The 18,312-nt window shown below is 34.4% G+C and overlaps 1 protein-coding gene across 4 annotated transcripts in view; it reads right to left on the bottom strand.

Moving 5' to 3' along the window:
• WASHC4 (WASH complex subunit 4) overlaps nt 1–18,312 on the bottom strand; it is a 52,312-nt gene that overhangs the window by 33,026 nt on the left and 974 nt on the right. For all 4 annotated transcript variants that reach the window (XR_003432983.1, XM_027107419.1, XM_027107420.1 and 1 more), the window contains exons 2-13: nt 15,742–15,881; nt 14,751–14,804; nt 14,589–14,654; nt 13,788–13,833; nt 13,253–13,320; nt 9,959–10,041; nt 8,290–8,332; nt 7,741–7,844; nt 7,029–7,149; nt 5,489–5,612; nt 5,257–5,384; nt 4,255–4,415 (exon numbers count right to left, since the gene is read on the bottom strand). Coding sequence is in view for 3 of the 4 variants with exons in the window: in XM_027107419.1 (XP_026963220.1) it covers nt 4,255–4,415; nt 5,257–5,384; nt 5,489–5,612; nt 7,029–7,149; nt 7,741–7,844; nt 8,290–8,332; nt 9,959–10,041; nt 13,253–13,320; nt 13,788–13,833; nt 14,589–14,654; nt 14,751–14,804; nt 15,742–15,881 (1,138 nt within the window). In the remaining variant the exon portion in view is untranslated. The remainder of the gene's footprint in view (nt 1–4,254; nt 4,416–5,256; nt 5,385–5,488; nt 5,613–7,028; nt 7,150–7,740; nt 7,845–8,289; nt 8,333–9,958; nt 10,042–13,252; nt 13,321–13,787; nt 13,834–14,588; nt 14,655–14,750; nt 14,805–15,741; nt 15,882–18,312) is intronic.

The following is an 18,312-nucleotide window of genomic DNA, read 5'->3' as shown; positions in this document are numbered from 1 at the left end:
CAGAGAGATACAGGGGTTGGCGGGGGTGGAGGAATAGGAAAGTGGAGAGTGGAAAGGGGGTTTGTGTAATGCCTCGTAGGGCAGTAAGGACTTCAGTGGAAAGCCTCTAGAGGATTTGGGCAGAGTGACCTACTCTAACTCTGAAGAGGATCAATATCACTTTGACTGGTATGTTGAAAATAAACTATAAAGGGGACAATGGTAAAAGCAGGAAAACCACTTAGGAAGCTCCTGTGATAATGCAGGAAAAAGGGGATGACAGCTTGAACCAGAGATGAATGGAAGCTGTCAGAATCTGAATATAAAAGCTAACATTTACTGAATGCTTACTATATGCCCAGCCACTGTTATAAGCACTTTACACAAATTAACTCATTAAATCCTCACATTAACCTTATGAGGTTAAGTATTACGATCTCCATTTTACAGAAGAGGAAACTGACACACAGAGAAGTAATGTGCCCAACATCATATAACTAGGTCACAGCTGAGCCAGGACTTCAGCCCAAACCTAGGAAGCTTTCCCATCGTGGAAAAACTAAATCAATAATATAATTCTACTATGCAGGCTGCTTACTAACACTAAATCACTGTATCAATGCATTTCAAATTACTCAAGATGAGAACTTTTAGCCCACAAGCTGTTTAAGCTATACTTTTATTTTAAAAACAATTAAGTTTGGGCTTCCCTGGCGGCGCAGTGGTTGGGAGTCCGCCTGCCGATGCAGGGGACACGGGTTCGTGCCCCGGTCCGGGAGGATCCCACATGCCGCAGAGCGGCTGGGCCCATGGGCCATGGCCGCTGACCCTGCGTGTCCGGAGACTGTGCTCCGTGACGGGAGGGGCCACAGCAGTGAGAAGCCCGCATACCGCAAAAAAAAAAAAAAAAAAATTAAGTTTAATTTTAATTAATTCAATCAAATCTGATAAAAATTATTTCTTCTGAGCCAGGATTCCATTATACAAAAGAAACCAATAGCTGCACTTCTGGCTTTGCCTCAAATGGCACTAAAATGTATTATTTGACTTGTGGATGATTTGATTTAGAAGTCTGGAATGCAGAGTAAGAGCAGAGTCTTAGGGCAATGCCTGCACTTTAAGGAAGAGGCTGTGATCAGGACCCAAGCAGGGATACCATGTACAGAAGGGAACAGTAAAGTCACAAGCAGGGACAGAAGGAAGAGGCCTACAACAGCAATCAAGTTGATGGCAATCCAGTCAGTAACATTAAGAAGGCTAATACACAGTCAAGGGCAGTCAAGAATCACTGAGTTTTAGGTCACACTACACGGGATAAAGCAGAGGTCTGTCACTCCACCCATCATTCCTACATCCAGACACCAGATAATCTTTATCTCCTGTAAATATATAAAAATGAAACTGCTTCAAGTTTTAAAAAGCCAAGTTAATTGACAAAGTGAGTCCAAAAAGGGTCCTGTCAGATTGTCAGCTTCATTTCAAAGTACAAACAGGACTAACACTAGGGAGAAAGAACAAATCTCCTGTCCTAATATAAAGCACTCAACAGTGTCAACACCTGTACGTCAACTGGGGGTTTGAAACAAAGGTTCATACCTCTACCCTCCAAGGGCAGTATCCCCAGCATCAAAATGGTTGTGAACAAAAAGCAAAATGCAGCAACCTACAAACCTTGGACCCTAGTCAAAGAGGTGGCTGGGGGCACTTGGCCACGTGGGGTCTAATGTATGGTGCGGAGGCAGGAAAACTGTCCCCCACTGTTTCCTCTTCCTCCATAATGAACTCTGGAGCCTGACTGGGACAGCCCTTAGTCACTTCCTCAACTTCTTCTAAAATGTCAGACAAAGCTCATGCTGATCACACCATCTCCTCTCTCCTGGGTTGCATTTTAGTGTTGTGAATTTTAGGTTTCTTTGGAAGTTAATGAGGAGAATGAAAAAGACATTGCCCTCTTCAGCTCAAAGGAGCTCTATAGTGACTGCAGAGAGGTATGTTTTTGAAATTAAAGAATTTAGAAATATTGAAATGTTATCACACGGGGGAGGGAGGGGTGTCTTTGAAAGTCAACTTATTCAATCTTTTACATAATAAGACTCAGTTCCTCCAGCACCCTGGACTGATGGTCATCTCTATTCTGCCTGCGTAGCTCTAGTGAAAGGGTACATTACCTCTCAGGGCAGCCTACACAACTCTGTCGCAAAGGCTCTAGAGTAGGACGGGCGTGGGTTTGCATGCCTTCTCTGATACGTACCCAGCTGTGTGACCTGGCAAAGTTCATTTCTCTAAGCCTCATTTTCCTTACCTGAAAATGGGATAAAAATATAGAGAAACACTATAGGGTAGTGTTAAGAGCTTGTGCTCTAGAGTTAGACTTCCCAGCTCTGCCACATATTAGTTGTTTCAATTTGGGTAAGTTCAATCCCTCTGTGTCTCAATTTTCTCACCTATAAAATGGACATGACAACAGTACCTACCTCATAGGATTTTCTGATGATTAAAAAAGATGATACACATGAAGTTCCTGGAATAGTTATTGGCTTATAGAAAGCATAGGGTAAATACTAGTTGTGACTTCGTTATTTCCCATATGAGAAGACTGTTACAGGGTTTACAAAAGACAATGTGTTTAAAGCTTTAGCATAATGCCTACTACATAGTTACAAGCTTGATAATGTTGGCAATTATTATTAATATCTGTCACATTCATCTTTTGGTTCTAATTCAACTTCCTGGAGCCACAGAGATCAAATCTGTTCCCTCTTCAACCTGAATGCCCTTCAAATATTTAAAGAAATCTAATACATCATTCCTCAGATTTCTCTTTTAAAGGCCAAACTATATAGAGACTTTTCAGTGAGTCTTCAAAGGTCATGGTTCTCAGATCTAACATCCTGATCAGGTTCATCTGAAGATGCTACCGTTTGTGACACTCTTAAAATGTGGCACCACCAAACACTCATTATAATCTGACCAATAAGAATTTAATGGAACTACCAATTCCCCTAGCCTAGATATTATAACTACTAGCTTCCATAACTTGGGTATAGTTATTAATGTAATCTAAGTACAAACTGACAGTTTTAGCAACTGCATCATACTGTTAAAGAATATGAAGTCTCTGATAACTAAAACATACACATCTTTTTTAAAATTACTGCTACCAAGCCTGGTCCTGTCTCTCCATCCTACTGAGCTCATCTCTTTAATCTAAATCCAAACTTATGTCTTTATCCCTCCTCAACTCTGTTTCAGAGTGTATTGGAGAGCCCTGAAATCTCTGCCATGAGTAGTCCTGCCTGAATTGACTTGTCACTCTCCACCTACTTTAATTATAGGACTTGGGAGTACTAAGAGGTGCTTTAGGGGATCTCGTATATTCCAGATATACTCCTCTTTGCCCCACTGTACAGGAGTGACCCAATTTCCCCTCAAGAGTCAAGATTAACCAGAAAGTAGGTAAATATCCCTATTACCCTTTAACCATGTTACAGTTAAAAACTGTCCAGTACAGGGCCACTGGCAGAGTCCTGTGTCGCTTCACTTAAAATCTTCATCCCAGTCAACGTGAAATTTTAGCAGTATACTCAAGTGACAATGTACAGTAAATTTAATTGTTAAGGCTATGTGATGAGAACATGGGGGCTCATTATACTGTTTTCTCTATTTTGTGTATATCTGAAATTTTACACAGTAAGATAAGCTAAAAGATGTAAGTATCAGAAGAAACTAAGAGTTAAAAGTGTTCTTTTAGGAAGCAGGACGAAGGCACAGGGGGGAATGGGGCGGAGGACAATCATTTTTTTCCTCTGAACCTTTAGTACTTCTTAACTTCTTAAATATGTGCATACATTACTTTCATAAAAATAAAAAAAAGGAGTGCATTAAACAAAAGTCAACTCCTGCAAAAATCAACATTGAGTCATGTACACACAATGTTCTAAATGTCATCAACTGGCATCTACTGCAGAGACTTCACTTTACACACAAAAATATTTAATGCACCTGACAAAAAATATATGAATGTATGCACACATATCTATGTTTCCATAAAGTATAATTTGCCTACATCTTAAATTGAGTTTAAGCCTACAACATTTAAAACAAAAAACACTCCTAGAAAATAAATCTCCTTGAGACTGCCCAACGTTTTCTCTGGTAATGAGTAACTATGTCTGATCTTATAATTCAAATGCTTTCTGCATATTTAGAATCAGTATAAAATTTGAAAATATAAACTATCTAAATATTTACATTATGGGTACTTATAAAACCTACTTGGTAAGGGACTGAGCTTTCTGCTGTAGGAAAGTATCTCTGTAGATTTTAATGGCTTGAAGACTTTTTCTATCCAGAAGTTTGGCAGCTGCTGGTATTTTCTGGATCAAAAAATTGTCAGGAAACCAAATAATATTAGCAGTCAGAGTGATGGCTGGTACCTGAAACAGGAAATGAAAGAGGAGGAAAATCATTAAATGCAGGTTAAGCAACAAACTGTTTAATAATCCTACAACATGCAATGGAAAACAACCTATTTCAAGAAAAATAATGATAAAAAGATACTCATTAATATGAGATAAATTATGTTAATGTGGCACAGAGTAAAGGCATTCCTATATCTGGTGTGGAGCATGACACTAATTTTATTCTGTCTAAATATTAAACAACACACACACACACTCTCACAGATTTTCAGATGAACAAAAATATGCAAAAATTAAACAGAAACTTGAGTCTTCATGACCTTTACTTTCACTCTATTTTAGTGAAAAAATACAAAATAAATATCCAAGATGGCTGGGTTCTCATGGTCATATATCACTTGATTATATAAACCATCTAAATTTTCAATTTTGAAAACAGGTGCCACATCATGGAAACAGCAAAGACAGAGAAAAAATTGTTTTAAATTTCTTCCTACTTCAATAATGAGAATGGGTGGCAAGAAGAGAAAGCGAAGGAAAAGAAAGAGGAAAAAGTAGTAATAGCAAGTTAATGTACAGGAAAAAATGTGGAAAAGCATCCACTAATATGTATTTATACAATGTGGAATTATGGGGTATTTTCATTTACTATGTTACTTATTTCTGGAATGCTTAAATATTTTAAATATTCTTTAAAATGAATATTATGATATTATTTTTGTAATTATTATTACAAAATATTATAAAAATTATTATTTTTGTAAGCAGGAATAAAATACATTTTAAAATACCCAATTTTATCCCAAATCTTTTCCATCTATTCAAATTGAAAAAAATAGAAGTTCCAAGTTCTTACCTTCTTACAAATGTCCAATAAAGACTTGTAAAACTTTTTATCAACCGTTCGAAAAATTTGAAAGTGCAATACAAAGAGTCCACAAATTCCTACATACTTGTCTCTCTGGTCAATTTCAGAAGGTTCGCCTTATAAAACAATAACATGAGAGAAAAACAGAATATACTTAAAATTCTGCTTTAAAGGAAATGAAAACTTTTAAATGAAAACCAAAAAATGCATGTTACATTACCAAGTTTGGCTTCTACATTTGCAAAAATTGAGCGAATACTATGTGCAAATTCTTCAGCAAAAGTGCTATTTTTTGACACAGATACTCCTCCATTGAGAGAATCAAACTGCTGTTCTATACAGGCCTAGACAGGAAACATTTAGAGAAATTTACACTCTCATAAGCTATTATGACTTAATATGCTTTAAACAGATTTAAATATAGAGTGATAAACTCCTACATTCATCATTTTGATTTTACTAACACTGAGGCTCAGGTTTTTAACCTTAACCTAATATCTAAATCCTTCTGAATGGGAAATGTATATGTACTTACATATTTGAGTACCCCTTATGTGAAAGTAATAAAACTGAACCAAAATCTATAATTCTACATGAAGAGATACACACAAGTGATTACAGAAGGTGTATCTGATGAAGCATGGGAAAGCATGCTTTATTATTTTAATTTGCAATTTTAAGAGGAGACTTTTTCTGTTTACAATTACTTTCCTAACACTTTATTACATTATGTGTAGAAATGGCTCCTGGAAAAAGAATCAACAAAAAATTCTTCTGAAATTAACAGATTAACAGTTAAGTTGGTATAAACAAGAGTTGTGATCATTCTGTAAAAACTGTGATCATCTAAAATATAAATTAAAGGTAACCTTGAATCAGATTTTAAATGGAACACACAGTTGACCCTTGAACAAGTGGGGGTTAATCCCCGTATAATTTAGAGCTAGCCCTCTGCATCCACGGTTTCTCCGCACACTTGCATTCAGCCAACCGTGGACTGTGTAATACTATAGCGTTTACTATTGAAAAATATACATATTTAAGTGGACCTGTGCAGTTCAAACCCATATTGTTCAAGGGTACTGTAATGCAATTTCTGGTGGATACTACCCAAAGCTGTGCCATCCAACAGAACTTTCTGTGATGATGAAAATGTTTTATATCTGTGCTGATATGATTGTTAGCCACAGCTGGCTTTTCTCCCAGCTTTACTGAGATATCACTGGCATATAACATATATAAGTTTAAGGTGCACAGTGTGATAATGAGATTACATGCAGCTATTAAGAATTTGACATGTTGCTAGTGTAGCAGAAGAAATGAATTTTTATTTTTTTTAATTAATTTACATTTAAACAGCCACACGTGGTTAGAAGCTACCTGGATTGTGCAGATGCAAATTATATTCCGAGTAGGAAATTAAAACAGACTTATAAAAGGCTGTCTTACAAACCTGAATCTAGAGGTTAACAATAAACAAAACGCTTGACACAACTACTCAGATACTAACCCTTGAACAGTTTTATCCTTTTACATAATTTAAAAAACCCTTATCACAAATACAACCAGTATACTATTAATTTCATTTCCTACTAGATACTGATATAACTATATTTTAGTACATTAACCATGTTTTAAGCCTAAGCACTTTTAAAGAAAAATATAGTCACAACAATATGCTATAAAAGTGACCCACAACAATTCTGAGATGGGTCTACTAATATAAGCCCATTTACTATAGCCTGATACAGCACTCATACCTGAAATATCATTCCATCAAGTAACTGTCCTTCTAGCTTCAGCAAGAACTTTTCAAATGGCTTTAGTTTTTCTTCCTGAATTCCAAATTTTGAAGGGTTGTGATGGACAGATTTCAGTAACCTTGTAGAAAAGTAGGAGAAAGACCTTTGATTTGCCTAATAAATTATTGTATTAAAAATATTCCCAGAAATCAAAGTTTTATATTTGTATCACTTGTTTGGCTCTACACATTTGAAAATTTGAACAAAAACAATCCTAACATATTTAGTTTTCTAATCATACCTTTTTATATCATCTTAAATTCAGATATCTGGTGCTCTCTAGATAAGACATTTAGTGAATGCTTATAGATTGAATAAAACAAAATGCCTTGACTTTTAAAAGTTCTGGAGTATAAAATAAAACCAAGCGGAGAATAAACAACTATCATTCGTATAGAACAAGGAAAAAATGAATCTGAGTCCTAAGATAGTCAAATTAACAACTACACTTTAAGAATTAGGATGCTTTGTACAAGTATATCATACGCTCAAAAAGCCTACCTGAAATTAAAAGAATGGTTACTGTCTTCAAAGAAAATCTGACATGAGATCCTTCTAAGTACAGATCTTCAGGTCTCCTAATGGATCTGTACTATTTATATTTATTTATTTTTTACTAATACATTACCTATACAAAGTAAGAGTATTTTAAACATTGTAATTGGCTCACCTTTTGTACATAGTCCAGTGGTCTTTCAGTGTGATATGATTGTCAATAATTTCATCCAGGGTAAGCAGAACTGTTAGCAGCTCTCCCAAGTGCTCATACATAGTCTGTCAAAAAACCTTAAATGATTATCATTTAATCACTAGTTAGAAGTTAAGCTTCATGTGGATTTTTTAAGTTAAACACACTTGGGCTAATTACTAAATTAAAGCAGTGGGTAAATTAAACTACAGATGAAACTGTTAATCCTCAGATGGAACCATCAACCTTAAATTGGGAAACCCTTCACCCAATATTTCATCCTTGATCGTGATACTGTAGATTCTCTGAAGAGACCACCTGGAGAGTCTGCATTGGGCCAATACTAGGAAGAGTTACACTGATAGTGGGTCAGTAATGCCTCATCAACTTCACAGATAAAAGAGAACAAAAGCAAAAAAAAGAACTCCTTTAAGAGCCTTGCAATAATTGTTGTACTCCCCAATCATACAAACTCCAAAGTAAAATATACTAAAAATTACAATTTTACAGGTCAAGTTAAATTACTTTTACCTGAAAATGAACTCCAGTTGTCTCTATAATTTTGGGTGCAATCCTGTAATAAAATAACACCCAAGTTAAAAAAAAAAAAATCTCCTTTTTTGTCACAGTTCATGTTTAAGGAAAACACATAACAGCAGAAGCTCTTGGAATTTTAATATGTATTTATTTTTATTTAGGCTTTAGTCACTAAAATTTACACGACCCAAAGAATTATTATCGTATTCCACTTTCCCAAGCAGATAACTTGTACATACAGAGTCTGGGCTCTCCTTGCCTACACCCAACTCCTCAGTGGGTAGGTATATGTCAATAGGCAGCCCATGAATAACCCTTAGCCATTCAAACCTAAAGGATCTAACTTGGGATGGAGCTAAAGAAATAACAAAACTGGTATTTATTTCTTTCTAAACTATCAGAATTTCGCAATTTTCAACTAGAATCTTTATCCCACCCAAACTGGCATTTGGGAACTAGACCTCTGTTCAGTTGGATTTATTGCTAGCATTCTCATTCCTACTGAAAAAACAATGCATACAAATGGGATTATACCAAAGTCAAAAGCCCCAGGATAATTCAATTTTACTTCCTAGAGAGTCAATCTACTCAACAGTAAATAAATTAATACTTATCAAAGCATATATAAATATCCCACAAGATAGAATATTTAAAAAATTAAACACAAAATTCAGACAAATTTCCTCTTTCAAGGGCAGCAGTGTGGTAGTGGGGAGTCTCTTTGAATTACACACCAAGTACAGCAGGGGTTGGGGGGAGCTGTGCTCTCATTCGCTTCTGCCATGAGGAGAACTTCAGTGAGAGCACGAACATAAAATAAATAACTGACTGACTGGAAAAACATGAGAATGAGAAACAGTTAACACAGTCTTTCACTTTATAAAGAGAGTTGAGATGCAGCATGGTATAGTAAGAACAACAATGAATGGACTGGTGACCAAAAAAGCAGTACCTAACTTGCTATGGAATCTTGGCAAATAATTCCTTTGGGCTTCAGTTATCTCTCTTCTCATAATTAAGACTCCCTAGTCATATACCTCAACAAAGTTTTGTAACATTATAATTAAGTAATAAATGGGAAAATTTTTAAATATACAGTTTTAATCAAATGCAAGATATTACTTTGTGGTGGTTAAGAATACTAAGGGCTCTATGAAAATGTGGTCTTTTTCTTGATTTAGGGCAGTGGTCTCCAAACTTGGAAGAGCATTAGAATTACTCACAAAAATTTTTCAGGGTAGATTACCTAGCCCCACTCCCCAAGACTCTGTAGTTTAAGAAAAGTGTCACATGATTCTAATCCAAGGACCCTTCAATGTAAAGGAAAGAGGAAATAAGTAGAGACAACTTGGTACATATACTAATTCTATATTAGCCTTTTCTATACAATCAGATTTCTTTAAGATTATTCTGTCAACATTCTCGTTCAGACAGATAATGGGTTCATTCACCATGGCAGAAACTGTCTTACTAACCTATGGATTACACACATCAAGTAGTGTTTAAAACATCATGAGTGTTCAAAGAACGCTGAATAAGTCAATGAAGGAATGAGTGAATAAGTGAGTGAACAAATGAAAAACTTTCAGATATTTAGCTAGTTTAAGAAAAACATTTCCTGCATCTCTATTAAAAATGTAAAAACATTTCTAAAATCCATTACTTGTTACTGATATAGAGGGCAGCCAACTGATGGACTACATTCATCACCACTTCATAGCACCTCGTAACAAAACAAGACAGTTCCTGAAATGACAAGTTGAGTATATGTTACAAGTTGAGTAAATGTCACTATTTCTGACTGAATTTTTATGGTAACAATGCTAAACAAAATAGTTTTCTACTAAAAATCTCCAGTTAACCTGCAGAAAGACAACTTCAAGCATCCTTCAAGCAATCAGTTCTTAATTCACCTCCCAACGTTATTTCTACCTCTTTGCCCCTACAGCATTTCATTCATCCTTCTATTTTAAGTCTTGTTTTCATTACTCATATAACTCCTAACTGACAGAGACTGTCTTATTCCTTCTTTGAATGGCCACTGCCCAGTATGGTGGCTAACCCTCAACTGCTTCTCAATAAATGTCTGCCTATTAAATGAATAAATGAGTGAACATCTGAATGAATGAAGAAGCTCAGAAGCTGCCAGTTTAGAAAGTATGACAATGAGGGGAAGGGGTCTTCAGAAGTCACTCTGAAATAACTTCAAATGTTTATTACCTTGAACCTTATCTATGAACAGGCTTGGCACACATCAAGTGAAATATTAATTATCCCAGGAATATGTTTGTCATTAGTTAACTCACATCTATCCTAAAATATTTAGAACCTAATTAAACTTATGGCTGCTCTAAACTGTAAGCTCTATGAGGGCAGAAATTTCTGTTGGTTTTGTGCACTGCAGTATCCAAAGCACCAAGAACAGTTTCTAACATATGCTAGGCTCATAAAACATTTGTTGAATGTTTAAAAATGGAATCATATGCAGCTGTTAGATCCACAGTTTAAATTTTTTGAAAGTGAAAATAATACATTTCAATTTTATTTAAACAGCTCTAGTTTTACATTTCTTATTAAACTTCTAAAAGTCTAATAAAAGCAGAGGAAAGAACAGAAAATGCAGGACAAATAGAAAGCACAAAACAAAAAGGCAGAAATAAGTCCAGATACATAATACACTATTTATATAAGACAGAAATAGAAATAGAATTAACCAATTAAAACACAGAAATTTTCAGATTATATAAAAAAGCAAAATCCAGATAGATGCAGTTTTAAAGAAACACAACTAAAACATAATGACACTGAAAGGCTGAAAGAATAAAAAGAATTTTAAAAAAAATGCTAACTAAAACAGAGCTGGGGCAATGATATTAATATCAAACAGATTTTATTAGCATTACTATAGCTAATGACCATATATGTAACTATATATTACCTACATAATTATTATCACAGCTTAAGAAGATCACCACACAATAAAAGATTCCATTTACTGGAAATTATGAACAATTATAAACTTGTATGCACCAAATAAAACATCCTCAAAATAAGAAATGCAAAATTTGACAAAACTAGAGAAACTGACACATTCACTTCAACCTTGTAAATTAACATTTCTTAGACTCCTGCCCAGCAGGCTTCCTGTTAGGTTCTGCCAACAGGTGGCATTAAAAGCAGACTAGAAGGCAGGAAATGGACATCCTTCCTATTTCTTGCTGTTTTTATCAACATAATCCAGGCAGAAGCAGTTCACCCCAGCAATGGCAGCTTGCCCCAGGCTCCTCCTTCTTTCAGCACTACAGAACCAATCTTCAATTTTAAACTCTACCAGCAGCAACCAGGCAGCACTGCTTCCTCAGAGGTATGATACTAATTCCCTAGGGCTCCTCCTCCTATAGCTCCCAGACTCTGGCAACCCGAACCTTTTCCCTTTTTTACCCTAGATGTAGAGGTGATATCTGCTTCCTCTGGCTTACCTCACTGTTTTTTCTTTCAGCCCTCCAATTCTTATGGAACCAATTCTCTATATTAAATCTCCTCCTTTTTTTTTCTCTTTCTTTAATTGAAGTATAGTTGATTTATAATACTGTTAGTTTCAGATGTACAGCAAAGTGATTCAATTATATATATTTTTTTCAGATTCTCTTCCATTATAGGTTATTACAAAAGATTGAGTATAGTTCCCTGTGCTATACAGTAAATCCTTGTTGTTTACCTATTTTATGTATAGTATTGTGTATCTGTTAATCCCAAGCTCCTAATTTATCGCTCCCCACCACCTTTCCCCTTTGGCAACCATAAGTTTGTTTTCTATTTGTGAGTTTGTTTCAGTTTTGTAAACAAATTCATTTGTATTATTTTTTAGGTTCCACATATAAGTGATATCACATAATATTTGTCTCTCTCTGTCTGACTTACTTCACTTAGTATGAAAATCTCTAGGTCCAGCTCTGTTGCTGCAAATGGCATTATTTCACTCTTTTCTATGGATGAGTATTATTCCATTTTTGTATATATGTACCACATCTTCTTTATCCATTCATCTGTTGATGGACACTTAGGTTGCTTTCATAACTTGGCAATTATAAATAATGCTGTATCACTGGGGTGCATGTATCTTTTTGAATTAGAGTTTTTGTCTTTCAGAATATATGCCCAGGAGTGGCATTGCTGGATCATATGGTAGCTCTATTAAATCTCCCCTACCTCATGTGATTTGTTTTCTGGACTGAACCCTGACTGACACAAACCATCATAGAGGATACTTTCAACAAAATGCTCTGTTAGGTAAGAAGACCAAAAAAAGTAGTAAAGATATAAAAGATTTGAATATAGTAGCATGCGTGATTCAATGAAATATATCAAATCTTATATCCAACCATCAAAAGGTAAGTGAGATTATGAGTACTGTTCCCTTATCTCCAATTTTTGCCTTTTTCATATTATATAAGCATTGCTTTTATAACAGAGAAACAGAAGTTATTTCATTCTTTTGATAAACCAAAAGACCTAGAATAACTAAAACTTTGCAGTGATGAAAAGCATATCTAAACTGAAACATCTGGTTAGAAGCATCATGTGCTGCTGCTTTTAAACCTCATCATAGCTCACATAACAGCTTAATGATCTCCATTAACAACTTTTTCAAACATAAAGTATCCTTTCCTACCAGGTACAAAATTTAAATTATTTTAAAAGGCATGGTGATAAACTGTCCATAAATGAAATTATACAAAGAAACTTATTTTGATAGCTTATCTTACTAAAAATGCTATGAAAATCTTCCAGGAATTACAATCTCCTTAACTATCAATTTAATCCATCTCCAACTAAGTATCTTACCCTCACAGTACACATTCTTAGCATTTGAAGGTTTCATAACTCTTTTCTGATTATGTGTGATTTACTCAAACTTTTCAAAGAAAAGGCTCAATAAAAAGTAAAAACCATTTACCTGTAAGAATGAAATAAATCTCCCCATCTGGATTTGGCAATCGCCTTCCACCATGCTGGAATCTGTAGCTTTAAAAGGCAACATGAAGAATATTTCAATTTTTTATTTTAATCAACACCAACAGAAAAAATGTGATTTTTATTCATTAGGACATCTTCTAATCTGCATAGTATTGAAAACAGAATTTTTACACTGAAGAGAAAAATGAAACAATCATTAATCACACAATTAAAAGTAACCATCTGTTTCACTATTTAATGAATTCAAGGAAAATCCTCATCTAGCTACAGTGCTTTGTAATTTATAAAAATATCAAAATAAACTTCATACAGAATTTGCTGCTGCTTCATCACTGAGGTTTTTTTTACCTGTTTACCAAACAAAAATATAAACCGACAAAAAATCTGAATGTTAATTTTCTCACACTAATACTTCACATGATCATGACAGTCCTAGAATTGCCAGTTAACTTTTTGTTCATTTCAATCGCAAAAAAAAGCATCACAACATTACAATGTGAAATTTTAAAACTTACCTCCTTCTCCATAAAACAAGAGACCATTGTAAAATTTAGTTTCAGCCTGTTTAAAAAAAATTAAAATAATTTTATAAGGTTGCTATTTTGTTTTTAAATTCCTAAGCTCTCTTAGTTATCCCTATTTAATAGTAAGCAGCTGACTACATCACATACATAAATTCACTTAAATTCAAAAACTGCTTGCAATATAGGTAAATGTAATTTATCTTTAGAGTACCAAAGATCTTACTGATACTCAACCTTATTTCTTGATTTCTTTAGCCTTTACTTTGTCTTATCTGACCACTCTGTAATTTCCCACATCCTCCCACTAGTTCATGAGAGAAAAAGCAACCACATAGTATCAAAAAGGTAGAGAAAAAAAGATGAAGTTTACCATCTTCTACCAGAGTTTTAATGGCTCATGGGTGAGGAAACACAGAACATATTAAAAATGCAAAGCTTTAAAAAAAAATCAGTTATATCCAGAAAGCCATTATATATGACAAGTAACACAGAAGGAATGCAGACCCAGACTCAAACCATTATTACCAGTAAAATGTTAGGTTGAGTGACACTCTTTCAGCTTCGGTTTCCTCATCTATTCCTCACGTACCTCCTGGGTGGTTATTAGCATTAACGGGGTTAGCATGATGTTTGGTACACAGTAAACACCCAGTGAATGGTACTCATTATTACTACTATTATAAATATACAGTTCATTCAACATTCACTAAATATTTATGCACACTGTACACATATAAGCACATATTTGCTTTTAAATCATGTTTTTAAGGTCTTAAGAGTACAAATAATTACCTCATATTTTAATTTCTTGATTTCACAACAAAGTGCAGCATAAACAGTGATGACTTTGTTTAAGACCTAGTTTCATGAGTAAAAACACAAAAGGAAAAAAGTAAATTATAGCAGATAACTAAAGCATTTTAAAAATAAATTTTTAGGTTTAGGAATCTGTACCTTGTTTTCAGTCTTTATGAGTTCCAAAAGGGAAGACTGTTCATAAGGCAAAAGCTATAGAAACAAAGGAAAATAAAATTTCTTTTTAATTTGAAAAAAATCATGAAAATTCTAAATACACAAACTGAGAGACTATCTCTCTTCTACGGAAATTTGTGTTCGACCCTGTACTCAGCACTAGCACCACACCAGATGGGCAGTGACTGCTAATGGCTATGGGATTTCTTTTTGGGCTGGTGAAAATGTTCTAAAGTTGACTCTGGTGATGGTGACACAATTCTATGAATACAGTAAAAACCAAAGAATTGTACGATATATGAATTACATCTCAGGAAAGCTGTTATTAAAGTAAGTCAACATGCGACTTAGCACAGTTGTCTAGCACATAATAAGTACTCAATAAATGTTAGCTATGACTTAAGCGCCAACAGTTTCAAAGATAAAACAGAACTACCTCAAAATGGAACAGAGCAGGAGTGACTTATTTTATATCTTAAAAAAATCACTCCCATATTAAGGTCCCCTAAATAGCATAAGGGAGCTTTTGGGAAATCATGGAAATATTCAGTATCTTGATTGGGATATGAGATACATGGGAATAGGTGCTTGGTAAAATTCACTGAACAGTATTTTAAATCTATGCTTCTCACTGTATGTAAAATAACCTCAATAAAAAAAACAAGTAAAGCTTCAATATGCTATTCCAATCCTCTTCATTTTCTTGATAATGAAAAACAAGTTAGCTCAAAGAGTTGGAGTTCGTGTCATTCTTTGACACTGAAGACTTTGAGTTTGTGTCATTCTTTAAAAAGGAAAACAAAAATACATGCATGGCTTAGAGAAACGGAAATTAACCATTTTCTCCAAGTTTATTTTAGTTCTTTTAGATTCCAAATAATAAAAATACATATCCCAATTTTGAAAACTGTTTTCAAGATACAGTGTGTCCTTAAAAAGTATACATAAATTAAAAAATAAAACAAAATCAAACCTTTAATGCTATAGGATCAAGATTGAAATCCCAAACATCTCCAATTGAATCATCCAGTGCGTCCTCAATTCTTCTCAACTGAGAGGTATACTCCTCAAGAAATTTCCCATAATTCTTAAGCTGGACTTCAGCATGAATTTCTAAATTTAAATTTTAAAAGTTTGTAAGAAGTATAAGTAATGAATTACAAGACATTTACTTCAAATAATCTCAAAAGTCACAGCAAAGTAGATACTAAGCATTGTTAATGTATCACTTCGGAATGTCTGGACTTCTTGAAAATAAAGTTTTAAAGTTAAACAATAACTGAACTTTCAATCTTTTCCAAACAGATACGATAATTGTAAAAAACAGTAGATGTTACCACTTAGAGATATCATCTTAAAACTGCAACTTTAAAATACTATGAAAAAGTTACTATACCGTTTACTCCAAAATCTAAAATATGTGAATAATGCCTTAGACAATTCAATGTCCTGATTCTATGTTTCAGTCATAAACAACTTTTTTGTGCAAAAAAAAAAAAAAAATCATGACCTGATTTAGGTGCAAAAATCTGTGTTGTCATAGAAGCAAAATTTTAAAATGTAATGCTTAATTACACGGTAAACTACATCTAAAAATACACCTAAATATTGTTTTTTAAATGGTTTTAGACCTGCTTCATCATATTATTCCTGTAATGCCTCAAATTTACCAAGATATTTTGTTTTAATTATTTAACTATCATAACAGAATTGGAAAAGCCACTAAAGGACAGTGAGTACAGAATACTGTGCTGATATTTACAGAATTTACACATTAATAGATGACTCTAGGAACTCACTGGAATAAACTGGACAATAAAAGTTTGCCTACTCAGCGAAGTTAATGACAGTAAATATTCCACCTTAAACATAAGGTTTTAAACATAAGAATTAAACATAAAGAATTAAACATAAGAATTCATTACTCATTCCAAAGGCAGCAAATTCAACTCCAACTCAGTTTCTTTTATTGATGTGAATTACTTTATTCCATCGCTGTCTTCTAAAAAAAAGTAAAAATTTTCTCTCCTCAAATTAGCAATGCCAAGCAACTCTAAGATAAGGTATGTTCTAACTCATTAAGGATAAAGACCTAGCTTCACATTCTCCCCTATTTTGCAACTAATGCTCCAAATCAGGTGGATCAATTAGTTCATTATGGTTCCCATCTCATTATAGTATTAATCTAGGCAATTCTGGAAAAAAATTAGTCTAGATATGATTCATATTCCAAAAATTAATGAAAACAAGGCACAGAGAAGAGAAGTCCTCTCTTCCCTACAGCTTAAATTTTTAAAACTGCATTAAGATTCTCGAAATCCCAAGTACATGTCTAATTTTCAGTTACGTGGGAAATGACCAAAGCTGCGTTTAAACAGCAAATGAGTTCTTAATGGCAATGCTAGAAAAACATGCCAATGAATTATTCATTTAGTCTGTTTGGAAATTCATAAAGTAGCAGGCAAGAGAAAACCTGTAATAACATTAACATTCCTTGCTGATAAATTTTTAAGTTGGTAAAAGTTAAAATAAAAAGATTTGAAATAAGAACTCCATAATGATTCTTCAAGAGTAAAAAATGCAAAAACCTATTTACATGCTTATCTCTTCCAACAGACTTAATTCCTTGTTTTATCTTTGTATCCCTAATACCTACCACAGTTCCTGGCATGTGGAAAAAGTCTTTTGAGTGAATCAGATCATTCTGATTGAACCATTTTTCAAACCCAAAACATATTTTCATTCCAATATTTTGCAGATACTAAAGTAGGGAACCTCTGTCCATAAAACTTCATACATGACAAGGTGCAGTTCACTTTAACAGTAAGTACCGTTATCTTCTCTGTAAACAAGTTGAAAGATTCAATACCACCAGGATCATTTTTTCATGCTGCATAGGAGCTTATAACTTATGGAATGTTTTGTGAAAAACTGCTAACCATCCTGAATTAAGCTCATGCTTCTTTGAGAGGCTAATAAAACCTAATTACATCTAATGTGCCTGTCTTTTGTAAAATTATGCAAAATTTACACGTAATTTTTTAGAATAAATTTATTTATTTTATTATTATTTTGGGCTGCAATGGGTCTTCGTTGCTGCGCGCAGGCTTTCTCTAGTTGCAGCAAGCGGGGGGCTACTCTTCTTAGTTGCGGTGTGTGGGCTTCTCACTGCAGTGGCTTCTCTTGCTACAGAGCACGGGCTCTAGGCGCGCGGGCTTCAATAGTTGTGGCGCGCAGGCTTCAGTAGTTGTGGCTCGCGGGCTCTGGAGCGCAGGCTCAGTACTTGTGGCGCACGGGCTTAGTTGCTCTGCGGCATGTGGGATCTTCCCGGACCAGGGATGGAACCAGTGTCCCCTGCATTGGCAGGCAGATTCTTAACCACTGCACCACCAGGGAAGCCCTACCCCTAATTTTTAAAAATTACATTCACCTTTTGAGAAAACTACATTAAAAAAACAAATTCACAAGCAGTATGTTCCAATCTCTCTTATATCACCTACGCAGATTCATATCACCAAAGGTCAGAAACAGATCACCAATTTGC

This window comes from Aethalodelphis obliquidens, unplaced genomic scaffold, assembly GCF_003676395.1.
Source record: "Aethalodelphis obliquidens isolate GAN/ISIS:26980383/991018 unplaced genomic scaffold, ASM367639v1 scaffold8, whole genome shotgun sequence".
NCBI lineage: Eukaryota > Metazoa > Chordata > Mammalia > Artiodactyla > Delphinidae > Aethalodelphis > Aethalodelphis obliquidens.
Note: the sequence above shows the minus strand (reverse complement) of the source record. Positions and strands in the feature narration are given on the sequence as shown.